This window comes from Ambystoma mexicanum, chromosome 2p (assembly GCF_040938575.1).
Source record: "Ambystoma mexicanum isolate Mex_15411 chromosome 2p, UKY_AmexF1_1, whole genome shotgun sequence".
Taxonomy (NCBI): Eukaryota; Metazoa; Chordata; class Amphibia; order Caudata; family Ambystomatidae; genus Ambystoma; species Ambystoma mexicanum.
The window spans coordinates 942,734,159-942,758,214 of record NC_090923.1 but is presented as its reverse complement, the minus strand read 5'-3'; the positions used below and the strand labels follow the sequence as shown (position 1 = coordinate 942,758,214).

Here is a 24,056-nt window from a genome sequence, read left to right as displayed (position 1 = left end):
GTTGTGATCTCTGATGACCTTGCATATATTTGATCTTCTATTCATTTGTCTACCCATTTTTAAACAAAGTGCCTGAATTGTATGCAGGAATGTCCACTTTGCCACTTGATGCTTGATGTTCTCCTTTCTTTTTTGACAGGACTGGATTAAACCTATTACGTGCACCCCTCAGAGTTATTTCCAGTTATTTGACAAACTATATTTGAACCTATATGTGTTTCAAGCATCCTTATTTACCCCACCTTTTCTTGAATACCTATTCTGCCTTTTGTTTTACCCTGTCAGGGCTGCTGCTCCCCTCACTTTCTCTCAAACCCTTTGTGAGGGCCTACATGGACGAGGGTGCTCACCCTACTCCTCTAAACAATGCAATTATTTAGTAAAAAAATTCATGATGTTCGAATGTTATTCAGGATTTCAAAGCAGAATGTACCTTCTGTTACAGGTTCAAAGAGAGGCTGCGTCCTGCTTCCTACTTTCTACTTCTCTTCTTGCAGCCACACGTGTTGGTTTACCCAAGACCTACACACTTTACTGAAACTCCACATGTAAAATATTCTTGAATTTAGCCTGTTTATGGTGTTCATGCTGCTTATGTTCCTGTTTTAGTTTCAGACACTTCTTCTTTCATGCTCTGTTGTCTTTCTACCATTTCTATTGCTTTCCTCCATTCTACGGAGAGACCGCCTGCCGAGACTTTGGTGAAGGGACATAGCATTAGAGTAAACTGGCATTGCTGCGCATGTTTCTGGTAGCTTTTTTTACCGATTCTCGTGGTTATGGATTAAGGCTATGGGGTAATGAATATTTCGCTGCTAGAGATTCTGATCACCTTGTGCCATTTCTAGGGCCACACAGAGGAGCTCTGGGGCCTTGCTGCCCACCCCAGCATGGATCAGTTCCTCACATGTGGGCAGGACAAGCAGGTGCACCTGTGGAGCGCAGCAACCCACCAACCTATTTGGAGCAAGGCAATCGAGGTAAGAATATGTGGGGATGGGTGGCGGGGCATGAGTGAAGGCTACGCTCTGGGTGTAGTGAGGTAGCTGACAGAGGTTCCAAAGGTGTCCTTTCAGAGGTGGTGCTTGAAGAGTCCGAGCCTAAACTCGTGGGGTGGGGCGAAGAAAGACAACTTAGTTTAACTCCTCATTCCATAAGGGGCTCGCTAGAGAAAATGCTGTTCAAGGCAGCAAGGAGTAAGTACAAATGGTAGAAGAGGAGAAGAGCCCATGTTTGAGGTGTGTTTTGAAAATGTGAGGGCAAGTGGGTGTGATGAGGTTCTGGAAAATGATAGGCAGGCTGGGATCAAAATACCACGAAGGCTGGGATCAAGCAAAGAGGAAAAAAGACTGACGAGTCACTTCTCAGATTTCAACATTGAAAAATTAAGTGTATTTGCGGAAAACAAATTTATATAGTACAGTTTGTCAGTCTAAAGGAAATGTTTGTCATTCTAACTTAGTTTTAAACTGCTTCCCAAACTCGTGTCCTAAATGTGTGTACACAGAATTGCTAGCATTATAATCTCCCCTTAGAAGTAGATAAGATTTGTAAGATCTAAATTTGACAACGAGTTGAGTCAGAAAGGAGGAACGCTGTGCTTTTGTTTTTATCATTTACCTGCAATCTATGCAATAGATTTCTCTTATACTGACCAATCGTTCATAAAGCACTGATCCTAGTACTATACAAGTGTCTGACTTTGTGATTTGTCCGGAGTGAAAGGTCGCCTATGCCTCTGCTCCATTTTAATATCTTGTTCTGGTCCAGAAAGCAACAACGCAAAGGAACTTTTCCAAGACTTTGATGCTCCTTTTTTTTTTTTTTTTCTAGCTGCAAATTCTTCAAATGGTGTGAACCATCAGCTTCCCGCAGCCCCACCCAATACTAGGGATGCTGCTTGACCTAGAATAGCTAGATAAAGAAGGCGAAATCCCCTAAAAGGAAACCGGGAACTACAACTAATGCAAGACAATCTGTTCCGGCTTGAACACATTAACTTACTTTGTACTACAAATATTCCTAACCACAGTGAATGTGTTGCTAATAGCAATGTACATTGGTGTATACTAGGGTTTAAATCTCCATCTCGGGGAACATTTAATTTAATCTCCAATTACATTTTATTTCAAGTCGGAGGCATTTATAAAGGGGGGAAATACTGAACAAAAGACAATGATGAATTGTATAGAAAAGGTGGGACTAAAATCATATCGGACACACCATAACCAAGACCTGGCTACATATTATGGTACTGACGAGTCCGGTTACTTAACATGTCTTTGCTGTAAAATAATACAAAAACAATTTGACATCCTGCTAAAACCCAAATCTCTAAAGCTGAAACTTATAGATGTGAATTTCAAGTCCAGGGTTTTCCATTTATGCAGAACGACAAATTATTGACTCGGTCTCAATTCACCTGTAAGAACATAGTGATTTTGATGGGAAACTTCAGAAGTATAGAGTCTACGGATTATATGTTTCGGCTTTGTCCAGTTAATTGTTCCTTGGGACGCAAAGAAAGTTAAAGTGGACCATGCATGTATTAAACCAAATGGACTATATTTTGTAGGGAAATATTTTGAATAACTGATTGCTAAACCAAACGGAGGGTTCACCAGACATTGGGCAGGAGTGTTGGTTTTCTTACGCACGGAAGTGATCTCTAGTATTTTTATTTTGAGGACACATATGATATGACCTAGAGTTTTTAGAGTAGTATACTCCTCACTAGTATCTACCCCTAAAAAAAATATAATATGGTTTTGATGGTTGGTTCATGCTGCGGCAGATACCGGCGCCATTTTAACTAAACTCAGTGTTTTTTTCCGGCTATTAATTTGCTGCGGGAGCACACCAAGTAAAAAAGGACCCCCTAAAAGATGAGCCCCTTTTCAGTTGTACGGCTGCCAATACAACACTGATTGCACACACAAAAAGCCTGAGGCTAAACGGGAGAATGCGTGTGTATAGACACCCAACAGAGCATGTGGGGGTTCTGCGATAGGTGGAACATCACAAAATTATTCATGCATCATAAGATTTTTTTCAGAATCAACCTGGGTGGATTCTGGGAGGCCGCCCTATTAATGAACAGTGAAAAGACACTGATGTTTATCCAAACTCTATCAACGTTGGGTAGCTGAGCAATAAGGCTTAAACGTATGAGTGTGCAGTGAGAGATGGAGATCGCCAATAAGTCAAATTAGACAGAGGTACACACTTGGGCCTTCGAACACAGTCTAAGCGACAAAAACCACAAATAATTTCTTTCACAGAACTACTACTTATACACAAGTTCCCAGTTTGGGGGTTCTGGTAGCAGGACACCAACACTTTACCGTCAATACCAGTTAGACAATTGTAAGTAGTACTGTAAGCAACTTTGTAGGATAAAACAAGCGAGACGAGAACACACAGCCATTTCACACAGACGCCTCTGGCAGGAAAGCAACACAAAGGAAATCTTTCCTAAGTGTCCACTTGGGCCATCCGACGTCTGCTAGTAACTGGGGACAGTTGGGGACAGGGTCCCATTTACAATTTAATAGCCTATCTGTGACCTCGGCAAGAAACTGCTTTGGGCATATTTGTGCTGGAAACCGTAACCGGGGGTGGGGTTCTGTATTCAAATTGACAAACTAAGGTAAATGCCAGCAACCTGGGGACAGCCGATCCACCTGTATGAAGACTCATTTAAGATGCTGCTCCGGAAAGCACAACAAGGGAATCCCCAAAACCAGAGATCATGTGGTGCCACGTTTTAGAGGGTGGCCCTCCTCATTCTATATTGATATTTAAGGCCGTGAACAAGGCATAAACTCGTTCAAAATGACTACACCGCAGGCTATCCTACCATTGGAAGGGGATCGGTGCACTCTGGAAAGAGGCGTGGTTCCAAATTGTAAAACTGCTGAAGCACAAGAGCGGCTTGCATTAAGGTAGTAGTACTTTGAAACAGTGGTGTTTGACTTAAGTCATTGCGCACATGGGAAGTGTTTGCAAAATAACCATCTGTAGTCTGGCTATACCTCAGAAGGGACAGTTTACATGCTTGGCTCTCCCCCAAAATGATTGGCTGGTAAAACATCCCTCCCTACCTCCGCGACAAAGGGCAGCAAACCATACCATGGTGTATCATTTCTAGGTGTTCACATCAAACATGAAAATCTTTGATCCACTCTCTGATTGCTCGGGCTTCAGCATGTAATCTAATACTTAAATTGGGAAACGTCCTGTCCCTCGTCTGTGCCCACTGCCCACATGTGTATCCTTGGTAAGCTTGCACGCCAGCTGCAAAATTGCCTGTAGTTCCTTCATATCTGTTATGCCAGTTTCCCCAGATTTCACATGCTATTTCCCTCTGCCCTGAAATGCTACCCTCTCCAGGGCTCTTCTGCCCCCTTCTGTGAGCATCATACGCCACCTCTACCATATTTCTTATCCCATTTCTCTTTATCTTGCACTGCGGCTATCCTCCATTTTGTACTTGAGCTGCCTCGCCTCCATCTTGCACATCAGCTCTTCTTTCATACACAGGAACTCTTACAGCTCCACCTCTCTTGTGTTTCCACAGGATGCGGCACGCACAGCAGGTTTCCACCCTAATGGCTCTGTTGTAGCAGTCGGGACCCTGACCGCAAGGTAATAAATATCCGCGCAGATACATGTGGATATTCCTTTACACTCCTGATTCGGCCCAGTACCAAAGCACCGCAGCCAAAGGGCCCAGGCCCGTTCATTGGCTGCAGTGCTCTGGTGTGTGTCGAGGCTTTGTGCGTTCGCAAGTCTGAATGTCATGTTGCATAAATGGAATGATTGCAATCATTGTGAATACATGTGCAGAATGTATTGATGAATAGAAATATTTTAGCTAGAGAACTTTCATGAGCAAAAGTACAAGGGTTTGACAGTGAGCAACATGTGCGGGTTGAACCCTTGCTGGGAGAGTGCATTGCCCATGGTTGGAGAGCCTATATGTTACAACAAAACAAGGTCCTGGTGCATCAAAGGGTTGGCCTATATAAGGTATAAATGAATTAAAATTATTTATGTGGTCCAAACCCTAAATAGCTAGTGTCATTTGTACATATTACATGCGATTAGAAGTCAAAGTCAATCCTTCACAAATGAGACATAAACATTCTTGAAAGTGCAAAGTAAAAGTTTTATGTCGAGAAAAACCAAATAAAAAATAACATACATGGTGAGGTCTAACATGTAAAAACATATGAAATCAGTAATATGAATGGTAAATACAAATTATTTGGTATAGATTCATTAACAGAGTGAGAACACTTAATGGGAAACATTAACATAAATTTGTTCTTCGTCACTTTTGGATAACAAATGAAATCTGAACAAATGAAAGTATAAAGTTGAAAAAACAGTTGTGTTAATGATAAACTGTGTTTTTTGCTAGTTGGTCATAAGGAAAACAGATGCCCCTTATTGTTGTACAGTTGTGATAAAACAAATAAATGAGTTTTTGGATTGGGTCTGCATGGTTGGAGAGCGGCAGTGCCACCAGGGTTAGAGAGGGGGCTAGAGCTGCACCGCTGGTGGCAACATTCATGTCAAGAGCCCATCCTCCAGGCTATGTACCCATAGCTGTGGGTTTGTGCATAACCAGGCGTTTTTACGCTGCGGAAAAATACTGTTGATCTGGAAGGCTTGATTTTAAGACTAGATCCAGATTTGCTTTTGAGGGATGAGTTGAATTTGCTCACAGAACTCGTATTAGACGGTCCAGAATCTACATTTCGCTCTTCCGCCCTACCTTTCATAGAGCAGAACCATACTCGTCCTGACGCCACAGTGTATTGGCCCGAGCTGCTACTGGTTTAGGAATTCAGATCTCAGAAGGACTTGGACTATGTTTTTGGGAGGCTGCTGCTTGCAACTGCATAAGTTATCAAGATAATTGACCAATGCACTCCAGTCCGAATTCAGTCCGAGTTGGCAAACTGTGCCTGCCCAGAGGCAGTGCCATGCATGATTCCAGGCAAGGGGGTTTTAGCTGATGCCCTCATAAATGCTTTACTCGCAGGGTTGAGGTGTAGACTTGGAATCTGGTATTTCATGCCGCACAAAATAACATTTATCCCAACTGGTTTTCTTGATCAAATTCCTCCTTTTTTTTTTTCCATGTCTGAAACTTTGTTTGATCAACATCCATGAAGACCTCCAAAGTGGTCTGTGATTGAGAATTGGTACTAAGGGAAAGGATTCCTGTGTTAGATTCCACACGGAGAACCATGCTTTGCAAATCCAAACCTGCCTTCCGACTTCCAGGAAACTAGATGCACTTCTTTAGTGGGATTGTAAGCAAAGATCGTTCCAACATCGTCCAAATGTTGCCCTGATCCTCTTGGGGTGAATTAGTAGACAATGAGTGTGTCCGTCCAGCCACCACTATGCTTGAGAGTAGTTTCTATTACCAGGTTAGTTATGCAGGTGGCTGTCTTTGGGCAAGTGAGTTGCACAGTAAAGTAGGACCACCCTTCCTTGGATGCTCTAAACCTGCTGGATTGCTGCAGAGGAAACCCCACAATACCCGTCAAAAATGTCACACAGGCAGACGTCCTCTTTTAACCAAGTCTCTTGTAGGCAAATTACATCAAAAGATCTTAACCAGCTTTTTCGCTCTGGGTCAAGTTGCTAGTTTCTGACCCCTGCCACATTCCAGCTTGCTAATTTCAGGAGCCTCTCTTGTGCTACCGTTAACCCATTGTGTATACCATTAGTTGCATTGTTTGAGAGGATCGTCACGAGGTCTTGGGCGTACATGGGGGACACATGCATACACTCAGATGCGTAATTGGACAAGCCATAAAAAAAACTGGTTTTCAAGCACAATTGAGTGACTGGTCCCTCTCTGATCTTGATAAGTCTATTAAAGACTGATTATAATCTGCTGGTAGTGCTTCAAAGGTCCTCTGTACCTGCTTACTGTACTGCAGGTCAGACTCCCAAATTCCCTCGTGTCATGTCCCTACAGTTCATGATGCAGGAACAAAAGTGCTGGTTTGCTGGACAGAAGCGGACATTGCAGCCTTTACAATACACAGCCTGACATGATGCACCTTGTGGAGAACAATTTAAAGGAAATATTGACTTGCAGGACATCTGACAGAGCCTTGACCAAGGTTATGGTGTTTGGGTTTTTGTTCCCTTGTGGAAGGCCTTTTAAAACTGCAGATCCGATCATGTTCCCTCAAACCCACTTTTAGATCCAGGTACAGCTCGACTGCCTCTGTGCCCTCCTGGGCGGATGGTCGTGGCCGCACTGAACCGACTGACATATGGCAGGGCTGGATACCCACTTAAGAGAAATGTACTCGTCCATGTTGTGACGGGTTATACAATATCTACAGTGCTTTCTGTAAAATGGTGCATGTGTCATAAGCACACTTCATATTTGATACAATGCTGCCACCCAAAGGCCAGCAATGCACAGTGAAACCTGTATTTGCCATTTGCTGCAAACAAAGCATGCTACTGCAAATAAATGTCAAGGTATCACACATCCCCCATATTCACCAGCGACATCGAATACCATGAAAATGGTACTCGCCCTTCATAAAATCTCCTTGCAGATGTGAGTGGGATATTCGATTTTGTGATCAATGATGAAGGGGGGGTGACGGGTAGTTACTGCGGAGATGCAATCGGTGCGGAATAACCTCCATGAGGGCTTTGAGAGCTTGAGAAGACCAACCCTAGCGTTAGACGGCGATTCCCTGGCGGCGGCTCTGGCTCTCGCAAGGTTAGGCATAACCGAGCAGTCTGGCTTCACTATTGGGCAGGGAGAGGGATTGTCCCAAAGAACGCTTTGCGCATGATAATAAATAAATGACACACTACTTTAAAAATCGAAAACCAGCACAGAAAGTTTCCCTAAAAATCCCAAACCACAATCCAAGGAGGTATTCAGACACTTTTTAAAGGCTTTTTTTTTTGTTGTTTTTATTTGGTTAGTCGAGAAACTCATTTTTTTCTTATTATTATAACATCATACAATATCATCACATTATATACAGAAAAAAGAAAATTAATAGGCCAATTCGATGACAAAATAACATAGTGTACAACATCTAGTTCAGTGATATTAAAAATGGATAAAAAGGAAAATTGAATGTAGATGGAAGTGAATTGCATTACATGTAAACTTTTGTTTAGTAATTTCCACAACACAATTGATCATAAAGGTCATTAAAATATTCAAGTCCTTGTAGTTCACCTGGAATATTTAGAAAAGTTTGTCCATGGACGTTAATGGGTCCGCATCGGTACACAGCTTCCTCTTCTAGTACAAATGCAGGTAATTCCCAGGGTTCTGGCGAGCTGCAGGGGAGGCGGTCTTCAGGCTTCCCCTACAGGAGATCTGGAAACAGAGGAGACCCTTTGAAGGAATGAAGCCCGGGAGACTCACAGGGTCTGCAGCAGGCAGTCACGGTGACAGTAAGTGGGAGGTGGTCTGCACACTGCGCCCCCAGGTACAGAAAACGACACCCGCAATGGATTCCAAGCCCAAGGGCCCCAATGATGTGGAAGAGGCTGCTGGGTACTTTTGAAGCTTTCCAAGGTTTGTAGGGCAGCAGTGAGTTGGTGTCGGGTTTTCTGTCGATTGCATGGATAGGATGGGTCCGGCGCTGCCGACAAGTCAGGCTCACAGTAGGTGCCCCTTGTGGTGGTAGATAAAAGAGCAGCAGTACGTTGCCAGAATTATGACCCTTGAGGACAGGCCAATGATGCAGGCTTAGTGTCCCTCGAGAAACGACAGCTGCAGATGTCAGGCAAGGAGGTCTATTGATGGGGCAGTCACTTGTGAAGGTTCCTTGTGTTAAAATCGTGGCTAAAATGGCCGTGGACGCAAAATATTGTGGCAAAAAGGCTTTGGTTTTGCCACTGCAATCCATGTCAAGGATGCAGGGGACACCACCGCAAACCTCGCTCCCCATAAATGGTATAATGGGGTACACCTTTACTGGGTCAAACCACAGCATTTTTGCTGTGATGTTTTTGCTGCGATTATATCACGGCATACCCTTGTGACATGGACTACACAGTACAGTCTTTTAGGGAAGCTCAGAGGATCAGCCAGATTCCCCAATCAGTAGGAAGAGCATGGCACAGGATTCCCTTGGATGGCAGCCTCTCCTCTTGCGGGTCGGAAGTCGGCAGCATAGCCTCAGCAAGGTGTCTCTAGCAGGGTCCTCCTCTAGCTTGCAAGTTATAGGTACTTTCCCTTGCATGGCTCGGGGACCGCACAGATATACACACACAGATGGCTGGGCTGTACCACAGCTTGCCTTTAACCATCCATGCACCAATCAAAGGTTTAGTGGTTACCCAATTGAGGATGGCTCAGTCGGAACTGGATGCTATTCACACAACAGGGCCTTTGAGAGTTTCTGGCAGTAGGCCATTGCCATGGTAAAAACCACACAAAACAAGGCTATAAAGGAAATGGGCAGGTTGCAGGACTTATTGGTAGCCGCGTACTCCCTGGAAAGGAGCGAAGTTACTATCAACGTGGTGAAAAGGATACATTGTTGTGCTGCCGGAATAAAAGTACACAGCTGCTACCACCTTATGACCTATGACCTATGACACTTTCTGCGTGGGGAAACTCACCCAGGGACAAAAAGGGCTCTTTATAGTTCCCTTGCCATAGGACAGCACATCAAATGTGAGTTTCAGCTTTCAGAGGTACTACCTGACAGCAGAAAAGTACACGAGACTACAGAGCTGCCAACAGGAGACCTAAAATGGATTTTTGGCAAACATGTTTGGTAGCCATGAACTCAGTAAATATAGGGTAGAGTTGTGAAAAGTGACCTGACATGGAAACGCATAACATCATAGCATCCCACAACAAAATGGCATTACATAACACCATCACAAACATAATAAAATATCTTATACACATAATTAAATATAATGAACAGCATATGCAACATGACATGTCCACATAGCAAAGCATAACATGATTTAACAGCATATATATTCCTTGCATGGAAAGCATTGCATAACATTGTATTGTCTATGCAGTCGCGAACTACTGCGTAGATGCTAAACTGCACCGAGTGCATGTGGTATGGTTGTGGAGGTGCGCATAGTGCAACCGTGTCGGCAGCCTTGCCTCTCACCAATGTGCTCTTCTTTGTCTCCCTCTGTCTCTCGCTCAGGTGGATGGTGCTGGACACGGAGACCCGGGACCTGGTGACTATGCACACAGACGGCAATGAACAGCTCTCTGTCACCAGCTTCTCCCCAGGTATGGTGTCCGTGAGCGATTTACCAGCCTTATTGAAATCTAATCCCTGTGTGCAGAGGCGTCGCGACGGAGGGTCTGGGGGAGCTATAGGCCTAGGTCTTTTATTTGTAGCCCCGGATAGAAGCTGGGGGGGGGGGGGTACTACCAAAAGGCAAGCTAGCCCCGAGTCCTGACATTAGCGTAGCCCAGATCTTTTACAATCCTAGCCACACCCCTGACCATGTGATCAGTCCAGGAGAACCATCTGCCATGATTGCGCTCGGACTTATCCCATTGAGCCGCCTTCCTGTCTGGTCGCAACTTTGTATTCAACAAGTGGCCTCCGAGATGTCATCCAGTTCCTGTGTCATATCTTCCTTGCTGCCGTCTTCACCAGATGAAGGAAGAGTACAGCTCCACCTATCCAAGTTATAACGGTTCTGTGTCCTTTCATCGACACCTGTTTTTACGACTGGTGTTTTGCCGCAGTTTTTTCTGAAAAACGTCAACATTTGTGTACAATATTTTTTTGGGGGGGGGGGATCTGCCCCAACCCGCTTAATATACCATTTTTTTTTTCATTCCAAGCCCCCTCCCTCAACTACCCCCCCCCCTCCCCTAAATGTTGATTTTACGTTTTTCAGAATAAAACCCTGCGGCAAAACACCCATCATAAAAACGGGTGTCGATGAAAGGACGCGATACTGTAATAACACAGTGCATGCATTACTCTGGCTGGCTACAACTGTGCAACTGTCGGAGGACACTTGAGGCTTTTCATAAAATTACGTTTTAAGCATATGTATGCCAGGGTTTCAAAAGGCTGATATTAATGTGAGTTTCCGGCAAAGCGCGATTAGGCTTTGCGTGTCCGTGAAACTCGGCGATATAGGTTGGATGAAAGGGTTGCATGAGTTGCTGCAGGAAATTGGCCAGTCATGTTCTCTGGGAGCAAGTGTAGATGAATGCTTCCTTGCACCCGTGAGCCCATGTTGGGATTTTAAACATGAGTCATTGTTCAATGCGCTATGGCCTTGTGTTGTGTGCTGCCTGGAATGTGTTGGGCAGGGCTCCAGGTAGCTGCACACACCACAGTCTGCATAGCGCAGTGGTGCAATGGAATACAGGATCGTAGTAGAAGCTTGGAAAGAACCTTGGAAACCATTGTCCTTTATCTGGAAGAGTGGGGTCCCTCGTTGGAAGCAATTCACCACACCTTCGTATTTTTTAAAATGTTGTTTCTGTGTCAAAGTTGACCCAGAAACCAAGTCGTCTGCAAGACCTGGTGTTGTATGATAGAGGTGGATTTTGTAAAAGAACATGTGACATAACCTCAAACTTACAAAGCCTTGAAAGAAAAGAAATGGAAACTGATGCGGATAGGTTGTCTATGTTGCGGCTGACGTGGTGCAACAGGCCTATCCTGAGCCTATGTGGAGGCCCACACATTCTCTCTGGGTCTTGGACGTATTTCAGCGGAGCTCTGAATTGCTGAAGCAGGCTTTGATGTGAACTTTTTGGGATCTGGAGTTCACAGCCAGACGGAGGCAGGCTTCTCGCGTGATTGTGGACATTTAAGGAAAATAGGACTCTGAATTCTACACCAGCCAGAATTCTTGGGCATTTGAACTGGGTGAACTAGAATTTAAGGACAGAAGTTTGGCTAATTTAGCGAATCGCCTTACTGTAAAGTTTGCCTACCATGGAGACTCGCTAGTCAGATGACTGAAATGGAGCATATTGCTAATCAGCAACTCGGCACCCCAAAAGGGCTGTCTTTCTCTGAAATGTTGCCCTGAAAAAGACCACAGCAGTCGAAACACGTGTTGGCAAGAGGGTGGAAGGGTTTCCACTTTTTATCTGCAATCCACAACGATAAATGCAACATTTGACAATCTGTATTCATATTTGTCAAGACTGTTATACTGAAGACGGGCGCATGGATATTGGCACAGTCTTGGGAGGATAGCTTAGCGGCAATGTGCTCGCCTTGGAAAGCAATACGACATGGAGCCACACAGGTTCGATCCCTGGGTCAGCGCTTAGAAACCGCTGGGTATTAAGCGCGTTATTAATAACCTATCGTGTATCATATCTTGCTAGTTCACAGCCATTGTTGCGGCTCTTGCTGCCGAAAGATCCGTACAGTGAAAAAAGGCAAAAGGCTCTTGATGGATTTCAATTGCAGGAGTCATCTGAGCTGCCTGTGTAGGCTGCTGGTTCACCGCCATTTCTGCTTTGCTCCAGTGCAAACATTTGGAAATTAGGCCTAATGGTCTTCAGTGACCACTGAGTGAGGCTGAATAGAGAAAGTGGCGTTGCCTAGGGTCTATGTTGGCAGGTGGGCAAAAATAGCTTAGTTTCATTCCTCTGGAAAATTGGGGACTTATAGGCAAAATTCGGCCGATCTACCCACCCGCAATTCGGAATTAGCAGTGTGAGTGTGCTGCCTTTTTCCTGTAAAAAATGTGGTTTTTCAATTGTCAAATGTTCTGCACCATCAGGGGCGTTGCTAGGGGGGGGCTAAGGGGGCTATAGCCCCTGATCTTTTGGTTGTAGCCCCGGATAGAATCTCAGGAGCTACAGCCAAAAGTCTAGCTAGCCCCCAGTCCCAACAGTTCCGACATCAGCTTAGCCCCGGGTCTTTTCCAGATCTAGCAACTCCCCTGTGCACCATTATATTTAGTTTTTTCCTGAAATTTCGTTTGTGTGTGTATTTTGGAGCGGAAAGACACATTTCATGAAACAAAATGTCCAAAAAGAAAAAGCATTGCCAAAAGAGGTGGTGGAAAAGATAAAAAAGAAAAGTCCAGCTGGCTATTAATTTCCTAATTTAAAGAGGTGCACCATAACACTTCCAATGTGAGGCAGCTTACACCACGCTGTCCCGCTCGCAGCCCATTTCAACTGAGAAGAATGAAAGGACGTGATCCAAAGATTGACCACTGGGAATGAGGTTTATATCTTTTCTTTCTGATTGCACCCATTTTCTTTCTCCCTTTCAGTTCTCTCCGGTAGCCCTTCCTTGTGGTGTCCCACAGGGGTCCTCCCTATCCCCGCTTCTCTTTAATCTTTAGATTTGTTCCCTTGCAGACCGTATTCATGAGGTTCAGTTTTACACATATGCTGATGATACCCCATTGCTATTCTGTTTGGACTCTTCTGTATCCGATCTCCCCTAGAAACTCAGAAAATGTCTGGCTGCGATTGGGGACTGGATGTCCAGAAATTGGCTTAAGCGAAGTGGAGAGAAAACTGAGATTCTGATAGCTGGCTCTGTTTCGAGGGAGGCAGCTTGGACCACAGATTTTTGTCTGCATTCCCTGGGACCTTGTCCCAAACCAAGTAAAGGAGTTAAGAGTCTTTGTCAAACTCGTACCTTCTGGCTCTCAGGATCTGCAAATCTCGTCTGTATGTAATACTGGTCCCCTAAAATTGAAAATCCTTCAAAAAAGTTGCCTTTTCTTCCATCTCACTCCCGAGCTAAAGTGGTGACGGCATCCATTTTGGAGTCCTTGGACTACTGCAACGGTATATATTTGGGTCAACCAGCTTTTTTGATTCAGTGACTGCAGCTACTACAAAATGCTGCAGCCCGGCTGGCGCTTGGAGCCAATCGCCTCTTTCCCCGGGCCTTCTTCAGCAGCTTTATTGGCTTCCAGTGAGAAGTTGCATTAAATCTAGGGCTCTTTGCATTGCTCATCATGCAATCCATCACTTTGGAGCCAAATACCTTCAAGCCAAACTGATCCCTAATGATCCAGCTGGGTCACTTCATTTTGCTGCTCAAACTTTTGATAGGACCCAGATTTTAAAGAGAACGAGCGGGAGGTCCGGCATTCTCTAGTCTTGTGCCGTCTTTGCAGAACTCTCTCCCTTTCCAGCTCTGGAAAAGCTTTGAAAACCTACCTTTTTCTGAGTCTTCGTTGTTTATTTTTGTTTCATAGGTTTCTTTCCCACTGGTTGCTTAGTACCTAGATGCCTGCGCACCCTAGCGCTTTACAAATGCAGTTTCATTACATTGAAATGAGACGGAGTAGAGAAAGCGCCATTGCCTAGGGCAGTGGTCTTCAAACTTTTTTGGCCAGGGCCCCCCTGAGCAAAATTTGGGCAGGTCGGGACCCCCCAGAAATGCCAAATGGACAGTATATATTGCGCGCCGTCACCTGCTCCCATCAAAGTCGCTGGGCTCCCTCATCCCACTCCTACCCAGTCGCTGGTCTCTCCCCACCCCATCACACACCCAGGGCTCTCCCCACTCTGCTCCCATCACTATCCCATGGTTCCCGCCCATTGTGCTCCCACCATAGTCCCTCGGTTCCCCCATCCCGTTCCCAACACAGTCTGAGGGCCAGTGGCGGCTGGTGAATCTTTTTTAAGTGGAGGGGCATTAAGGGGAGGTTCGGGGGGGTTTCCCCCTGTGAATTTTTTTTTAAATAATAGGTTAAAATGTTGCATTGTAGAGCATACTTTTAACAAAAAATGGGTAAATAGCCAAACAGTTTGCAATTGTTGCTGGGAGTCCAGGGGGCAGGCATTGATATTTTACTTCTATCGCGCTCGTACACAAGTGTTTCAGAGCGTGACAAGGCAAGGGAGGGGAACAGAGGAGAATAAAACAGCGATCTTACTAGGCCCAGTGACATTGAGAACGCGCAAGTGTGAGGGGAAAAGTGCATGGAAGGGGGGAGAAGTGGAAAGTGCGAAGCAGAGGAGAAACAGATAAATAACAATAAATAAATAATAAAGGCAACAAACAGTGGTAGTGCAGCCAGCAATTTGCAAGTGCTACGTTTAAGGCAGCAGACAGGGTAGGTCTGATAAGTGCAGGAAGAAAGATGGTTCTCCTCAAGTTTTAGAGTGGCAGGGCGCTGTTCCAGAGGGAGGCCCCAGCCGAAGACGGAGATCTACCCCCAGCTCGTTTCTTTGATAAACGACTGACCCTGAGGGAGTTGGAGGTAGAGGAGTGAAGAGCTCGAGAGGGGAGGTATTTGCGGAGGAATAGCTGAAGGTATTTTGGACCCAGGCCCCAGAAAGCCTTGTGGACAAGGCAGAGGGTTTTGAATGATAGATGTCCGGTAAAAAGATACCATCCCTGTCCCCTGGGCCCCACTGGTCCTAACACAATGAACATGATTATGTGTATATGCAAGGCGCTGCACATTCATACAGCAATCACTCTATCATTCACATGAGCATCCATCACCATACACTCACTCATAACGCATCCATACACATGTTTAAATAAAAACAATGAACATAAACGTACCTTCTGCATTGGCCTGTGTGTGGGTGCTGAAACGGCCTGCTCCAGCTGCTCTGTCCGTATGTGCGAGGAGGCGCAGGAGCTCCCCCTCGGACATACAGACATGCAGTGCCCCAGCCAGCATTTCCAATGAGCTATGCAATGCTGGCGAAGCAAAACGCCCCAGCACTTGCATGGCTCAGTGAGCATGTGCGGCTGGGGAACTAAACTGAACTGTCAAAGAGAAACAGTGTTTCCCTTTGACAGTTCAGCCAGCCCAGGAGCACTCCATTAGCTGGATAAAGCAGCTGAGGGAGTGCTCACTGTTTCACTGGGCTGGCTCCTTAGCTCCTCCATAATGGGTGAGGGGCCACTGGGTGGGCGCCTCTTGCCATTATGGATGAGCCGCCAGGCTCGGACAGGCCTATAGGGCAATGCCTGTACCAAAAATGTAAAATGCTAGTTTGGGCCAATCAAAATGGGCCACCATTTTGGCCAATGTGGACCATTTTGATGAGTTTCTTAACTATGCAGTTAGTAATGTTGACCATTGTTGCTGAATATATCACAATTTACTTACATTTTAACACAAAGCACCCCTTTGGGTACTATTGAAACAGTGGGCTTCATAACTACTCTGGCGGTAGCTGTGCCGGTAAAACCGGCACGGCTGCCACTGGAGTTGCATCCGGGTCTGGCACCCGCGAATGGGCAATTACTAGGTCATGCCGAGTTAGGCGGACATGATAATTGCCCTTTCGAAGGTGCCGGTAGATCCCCATTCCCATTTGAGCCCCATATGGCTCAAATGGGAATGGGGTGCTCGGATGCACCGGCACCGTTAATAACGGTGCTGGTGCATCCGACGAGCTGAGGTCAGACCTGGCGGGGGCTGTCAAGCACCCACGAGCACAACTCTTACTATGGCGGAACGGTAGCAACGGTGCCGGTAGCTTACCAGCACCGTTGTTACTGGTCCGCCATAGTAGTAATGAGGCCCAGTCTGTGACTAAAGGAATGAATATCCATTTACAACTCTGGGCCACTTTTTCATTGTTGCCTGAGACAGTTTCATGCTTCAGCCCGCCCATCCGGGCCACCCCTGCCCATTTCTTCCAATCTAAAAAAAAAAAAAAAAAAAACATCTTTTTTCATGCTGAGCTCTCAGGGCCCCCCTGGGATGCACCCGCGGACCCCTAGGGGGTCGCGACCCACAGTTTGAATACCACTGGCCTAGGGTGACCAGTGAGGTACAGGTGTGCAAAATTGCATAATTTCGCCCCACAGGAAAATGTGAGGATTGCTGCAAAATTCGAATTAAACTACCACCTGCGAAGTGGAATTTGCAATTTAGCCTTTACCCGCACACAATTTTGTTTTTCAAAATGTCATTTTTTTTAAAAATTGAAATTTTCAGTTTTGCCCTTACATTTTCTTTTTTTGTTAAACTTTTTTTGTGTTGGACCAAAAAAAACAATTTTGTGAAATCATTGAATGTTTGCACACAATAAAAATTGCCGAAAGATAAGGTGGAAAAGGTAAAAAAAAAACATTAAAAGCCCAGCCAGGTATAAAGCGCACATTTAATGTCTTAATTCAAGGATGAAAATGTGGCTTGTGCCAGAACACTTCCCCCAAACCCAAATGAAGGCTCAAAGCCCATTTCAACCAGTGGTCGAAGTGTACGAAAAGAAGTAGTGGAAGTGGAACTATGTTCCCTGCTGGCCTGCACCCACTCCCCACAAACGCCATCACCACGCCCCTCCCTCACACAATACACACCCCAAACACTGGCACCTGCTGTTTAAGGGAACGTCCAGTGCAGTGCACTGAAAGTGCAAGTTTCAACTTCTTCACTTTTATTTTAAAATGAAACCATTCCGTGACGGTTTCTTTTTAAAATAAAAGTATAGGAACTGTAAAAGGTAATTTAAAAAAAGTAGAGGAGCCCCACTCACTTAGACCACTGATTTCAACCGAAAAGACAAGTACCTCGATGCAAAGTGTGAAAGACCCCGACGCCGTCCCTGCACCTGCCGTTGCTTGATAGCAAGTCAAATAACTCAGCGGCGTGGACTAAATTTTAATTATCGACGAATAACCGTCTTTTCCAACTTGGCCACTAGATGGCACTAAATATAAAGCATGTGAATCTAAGATGTAACGAACCGCAAAAATATAGTTATGTTATCCGATTTCTTTTTCTCCCAAAAGTAGTAATTTAGAGATAATTGTAGCTGCCATGCTCTTCCAGAAATGGGGTGTTTTGGGGGCATGTACCCTTCTGTGTCCAAATCGACTTGGAATTAAATCTATATCCACCTGGATGAGGGAGGACCTGCAGTCTCCTAAGGATGCATTCCTGATCAACTAGGGGTGACTTCTTACCCACCCCAATACTGATACGGAGGCCTGAGAGGAGGCAAGTGTGGCAAGAGGGTGTGCTTCCACCAGTGCTCTTTAAAGAAGAAAATCACTCCTCTTTGTTTTACTTTACATAGTGTTTAGTTTTGCCATTGGTTGGTGCAGAATTCGCTGCTTACAAGCCAGAACTATTGTCATGGGAAGTTGATATAGGAGAATGAGATCGGGAGGTAGATCCATCTTACAGGTGTTCGGCTGTTGACCCACCCACTAAACTTCCCATGGTCTTGGTAGTCGCGATGGTAATTCTCCAAATAATGTCCCCCCCCCCCCGCACCCCTGATCTCTCTCGGTCCTTTATGAACAGTCTTCTGATAGGTAATTGTTGAACTGCAGCTACAGACCTGTTCTAAAGTAATACAACTGTGTTAACCAGGTGTCCTTTCAGCCCGTTGACTTAAATGTAGTACAAGTTTATTTCACTGAATTCCTCTTAAAACAAACAATGGGCATAGCCAACCGTTTTGGCTATTGTATGGCCAGGTACTTGCACCATTTTACCAGCTGTTGACATCTTATGACTCTGCCAGGTAGTACTATAGTGGCAGTGCCTGGAAAATGCAGGGCCTGTGACTATGCGGAAGCCGAAGCTGTTGGCTTTGCCACTGCTTGTATAACCTGTGTTTCTGTCACAGCTAGTTGTGGAATCCAGGTGCAGTCATTCAGAGCGTTTCTGGCTGCTATGGACTGCTTGAACTCCTGACCGGATTTTTCCACCCTAGAACTCGCAGAACTTGGGTGGGTTCGTCTGCTCGTGTGCAGAACTCGCCCCTCTTAAGTATATGTGTTCTGTTCTTGTGGCTATACGCGCTTTTGATACTATGACCATCCATTGATGATGTGCTGCCTTGGAAGATAAGCGCTTTGTATTCTCCTGCCATCCACCCTATCTCTACCCTGCTTTTGCTCCCAATTCTTTCCCCTTTCCTCTTTTCCCCCTTTTCCCCTTCCAGCTAAGGGCTGATGTGGAAAAGGCAGTTTCTCGTCCAGGTGCTGACATTCAACCTATGCTATATGCAGCAGGGTTCTCTGGAGACCCAGCCTTCCTGGTCGTCACTGAAGTGTCGCCTGCTTGAACATTTCAAGTTCTCGCCTTTACACTGCCTAGTGGCATGCAGCAGAAGGAACCATCGCCCATGTGACCTGTGTAGCCTGGAAGCCGTGAAAGCGTGGCCTTAGTCCCAGTAATTCCTCCTGATGTGTGCACACCAGGGAGGTTGTGTGCTCTTCAGCATCCAGATGCCATAAATCATGGGTGCGCAACATACGGCCCGCGGGCCAGTTGCGGCCCGCCATGCCATTTTGTTCTGCCCGCGAGGCACAAAGACTTTCCTAATGGAGTGCAGCCCGCAAGCAGCATCGGCCGCCCTCCATTAGGAAAGTCTTTGTTGTCTTCCGGGCTGGACAAAACACTGGTCCTCATTGGCTCAGCACACACGCACCACGCAGCTCCTAAGAGCCACATAGTGCATGTGTGCTGCACCAATGGAGGACCAGCACTACGGCTGGCGTGGGCAGTAGGGCTTGATGCCAGAAGGCATTTCAGCCTTGCTGGCCACGCCAGCCGTAGTACCACTCGCCTCGCCAGTGTTCCAGCTTACCTGCCTTCCAGCACGTCCGGTAAGTGGTCTGTTTGTGTCGGGTCTGTTCTGCTGTATGTTTGTGCTGTGTTTGTGGGGGGGGGTGTCGCGTGTGCATGAATGTTTGTTTTTGTATATTTGTGTTGTGTTTGCGATGCGGGGCTGGGGGGTGTGTCAGGTCTGTATAGGTGTTTGTATTTGTATGTCTGCACAGTGTATGTTGAGATGGAGGTAGGGGGCATGTCGGGTCTGTATGGGTGTTTGTATGTCTGTGCAGTGTATGTTGAGATGCTGTGGTGGGGGGGGGTTGTGTCTGTATGGGTGCATAGTGTATTGGTGTATGCTTGTGGGTTTGTGTGCTGAGTTGGGGGATAGGGGTTCAGGTCTGTATGGGTGCATAGGGTGGGGGCCATGGGGCATAGTGTTTGGTTGGGGGTGATGGACAGGGGGCATAGTGTTTGCTTGAGGGGTGGGAGCCATGGGGCATAGTGTTTGGTTGGGAGGTGGGGGCCATGGGGCATAGTGTTTGCTTGAGGGGTGGGGGCCATGGGACATAGTGTCGGACCCCAAGCGAGAACCCAATAATAAAGCTAAAACAGGCACAGTTAGGAGATGTACATCCTTTGCTTTTTGTGGAAACCGGACTCGACGAAGGCCATACTCCTCTTGGGCAACCCAAACAGCATAGTATAGCAGTCCAAAATAACAGAATGTCCAATCAAGGGTCAATACAATATATATAATTAAACAGACGATATGCAATACCCAAATATAAATGAATCATAACAATGGAAAATGTGTAGTACAAAATGTAAGTTTGAAATACAAATAAAAATCGTTGCACCTCAAAAACCAATTCTTTTTCCATGTTTAATAAAAATTGGGGGTTGAAAAAGCCTCCTGTCATGCCACGCCCCGCCGCGCCTACCGCCCCACCCGCATTTACTTTTTGGCCCACTATAGCCGTCATGTAAGGTACTTTCGGCCCTCTGTCAAAATCAGTTGTGCACCCCTGCCATAAATGATGACCGTGTGCAGTTTACACAATTTGGAAATGGAAGAAAGACTATTGTGACGGGTATTGTTGGCACCGACCTGCACCCAATTGGTAGATATGCAGATTCTGAAGATGGGGAAATAAACTGGAAACAGAATGATGCATGATGAAGAATTTAAGATCGGTAACAACCCAAGTACCTCTCAATATGTACTCAACGCAGGGGTGTTGCTAGGTCTGGAGAAGACCCGGGGCTACGCTAATGTCGGAACGGTCGGAACTGGGGGTTAGCTAGTCTTTTTGCTGTAGCTCCTGAGATTCTATCCGGGGCTACAACCAAAAGACCAGGGGCTATAGCACCCTTAGCCCCCCCTAGCAACGCCTCTGACTAAACGTCTTGACCACACAACATGTATCCAGCGCCTTGATGCCTCTGGGTTCAGTGCGCTTAACAATTGAATGAATAAATACATAAATAAACAAGTTTTCTATTTACAAATCTGAGGGAGAGGTGAATTGATGGGGGAGGTGGGAATCTGTGACTTTGCATAACATGAGTGTTCGTATAGTGCCTGGCCACTCCATTGCGGCGTTGCTGCGGATGATGCGTGTTTGTTGGCTTTCAGTTCTTGCGGTCACTGCAAAGAGCAGGGGCAACCGAGTTCAAAAGAAAGGCGAGAAGGAGGGAATCCATTTCCCACATGGCTCTGCTACCCTGTAGACTGTATTGGTTGGTACACTTCCACACCCCTCAAGCTGTGGTTAAACCCACTGGCATAGGCCGACATCTCTCCAAACCATAGTTCTCCCTTGGCTGAGAGATGGAAGTGTAGTATAAATCATTGGTACGCCGTACCACTAGTTCTTTTACATTTCTACAGAGCGTACCTTTAGTTTAAAGGCTCAAGAAACAAGTCCTGGACGCTTTCTCTTTATCAAATCGGCTCAGGCCGGGCTTTCAAGCACTGCCAGTTTCCCAAGTCACAGCTAGTCGGACACACACAGCGTCGGTGCCTCTGCAGGCCATTAAGGTGCTCGGGTTGCAAACGCATTCTTTTATCATTACCATACCAAAACTTTATTTCGGCATCGAGCCACGAAAGTTTACACAAAACATCATTTACGCAAATATAAGACCTCAGAGGTACAATTTCTAGAAATATTGGGTCAAATTGAGAATAATTGAATTGGAAGTTGGCTGGGTAACAGGCCGTTTTTAGCATGGTGCTCTTACTGGGGTGTAAACCTAGAAGTTGCAGGCCGAGGGGTATCCCGTTCGGGCCTTTCCCCCCAATGGGACCACATTTGCCCTCCTAGAGCACAGTCCACTGCACTGCTGGGTCCTGTGCAGAATCCACAATGCCGCTGCGTGATCTGAGACTGCATTTCCCACAACCTCTGAACAGGACCCAGTTCACCCGTAAAATTAAATGGAAACGCAGTAATGATATATTATGGGAATGGGGAGGAATGCAATAATGTATTATATTTAATTCCCTAATAATTAAATATAATTACTCTCTCAAACTGTCTCTCTGCTATTGAATCTTGAATGCACGCCCACTCTGTCTTCACCCGACAAAAGTCAGCCCCGCTTCCTCCTTCCTACCCATCTCCCCTTCTCGGTTCCTGCGAGGAACCGCCCTGTTATTTCAGACTCCTTCTCTCCTCTTTTCACAGTAGCTCAGACCTGCTGCTTTAATCCCTGTGCTATTCGTAAGGTTCACCTTTTTCTCCCCCTTATAGGCTCTCTTCTTGAATACTGTTTAATAATTTCTACATTAATCAATCGCAACTGGAGGGAATACCTGCTAAAATGCTGAAAGGCTGACGCCCACTACGCAGCTCAGCCTTTTGTACCATTCTCCCCTTCTGTGTAAATTGATTCAGTGTCTTTCATGTTTCCCCTGACCGCGTGAAGATGGGAACAGCTGTCCAGACCTGCAAGTAAACCTTTAGGCATCTGGGACCTTCACTTTATAGGTGCCCTTGGCGGGCAGGGGGTACCACCTGCTCTGTGATTTGACCGCTGGTGGTGGTATAAGGCGGAACTTCCAGAGTCCATCCAGCGCACTCTCCTCACCTCCCCTCACTCTACGCCTTCTCCAGAGAGCCCAGAACCCCATCGGCACACTACCAGAAAGACCCTTGGTTTTGAGGGCCCATTACCGGTGCTTAATGAGAAACCGGATGCATCCTTTTATTAGAGCACTGTGTGAGAAGGTGCCCGGGATCCACAAACTGGGTCATCACAGGGCTGCAATGCGCCAACACGAATTTCCAGGCAATGCAATACACTGCCACTCGTTTCGGAGGCTCTCAACAAATTTACTGGTAGAGAAAGGAGAACCGAGGGCTTGTCCATCTGCCATGTTGGATCTGTATGAGCCCAAGGTCAGCCTTTGAGCCACGTGTAGAATGCCGATTGAGCTATTCGAGACTCTTAACTGCTCAGAGAGTGCACCATACAGGAACATAAGGGGAACCGCCTGAGAGGGAGGCTGGCCTAATGGACACCAGTCAGTGGAAAGAACCCATGTTAGTGGTTTGGGGGTGTTTGATCACCTGAGAACTGATCGCGGCAAACCGTTTGAAAAAAACCAAAAAACAGCCCGCCTGCGATCACTTATCAGATGTTCAAACGCGGTAACGTGAATGTTACTGACCAAATTCGGTCAAATGTAACATTCGAACAAATAAAACCAAACAATTATACCAAAACCTAATGTATGGGTGGGCCACAAAACAATTGCCACCCTTACTGATTGCTTTTTGAGTCCTGAGCAACAGTACAATATTAGGCAGAGTCAGACCAGTGTGGTGTGGGATTTGGGATGACCTTTCAGCGAGTTGGTGTGTTGGCAGCTTGGAGTACTAGGGGGTGAGAACAAGTCACTAAACCAAACGGCAACTACCTTAAGAGCAGATCAAGATAGAAGTGATGGGAGCCTATGTGAATTATAACAGTGTGTGGAGAAGAGTAACTTTACTAGCTGGCTAGCGACTGCAGCTTACATCTGGGTGGCACCTGTAGATCCACCAGAGGTGGAACATTGAGGAAACTGGCGAGTGCTACTCTGCTGTGACCAGAGACTGGCATTGATTGGAATGCTGAGAAAAAAGAAGCGCCTGTAGTGGGCATGAGTAGTGACCCTTGGCTGGGCAAGGGGCAAACTCTTGGTCGGCAACAGGTGTGAAAATCATGTCAATGTTCAAGTCGCCCCAGGGCAAAGGGCTGGAGGTGAAAGGTCGTATGCCAGTAGAAGTGTTACCTTGCATACGTCAGGATACGGGGTGTTGACAAGGTCTTGCCCCTGTAGAACCTGCATCTACAACCCCAGCTTCCAGGAGAGCCAGGTCTTGGCAGAATGTGAGTGCCAAAGCCAAGAAAGCGGTATCCTGGAGCTCCTGAAACTCCCTGCGACTGAGTTCTTTGGAGGGCAATATCCCGAGATTGTGATTGGTACAGTAGGAACCTGAACATTGAATTAACGCTGCTAGGTCCTCTTAGTTTCGACCCGTGCACATACATCCATTACTCCTCCA

At 46.1% G+C, this 24,056-nt stretch overlaps 1 protein-coding gene across 4 annotated transcripts in view; it reads left to right on the top strand.

The window, feature by feature from the left end:
- EML2 (EMAP like 2) overlaps nt 1-24,056 on the top strand; it is a 511,359-nt gene that overhangs the window by 411,822 nt on the left and 75,481 nt on the right. For all 4 annotated transcript variants that reach the window (XM_069644710.1, XM_069644712.1, XM_069644711.1 and 1 more), the window contains 3 exons: nt 849-980; nt 4,580-4,647; nt 10,197-10,285. In XM_069644710.1, coding sequence (XP_069500811.1) covers nt 849-980; nt 4,580-4,647; nt 10,197-10,285 — 289 coding nt within the window. The remainder of the gene's footprint in view (nt 1-848; nt 981-4,579; nt 4,648-10,196; nt 10,286-24,056) is intronic.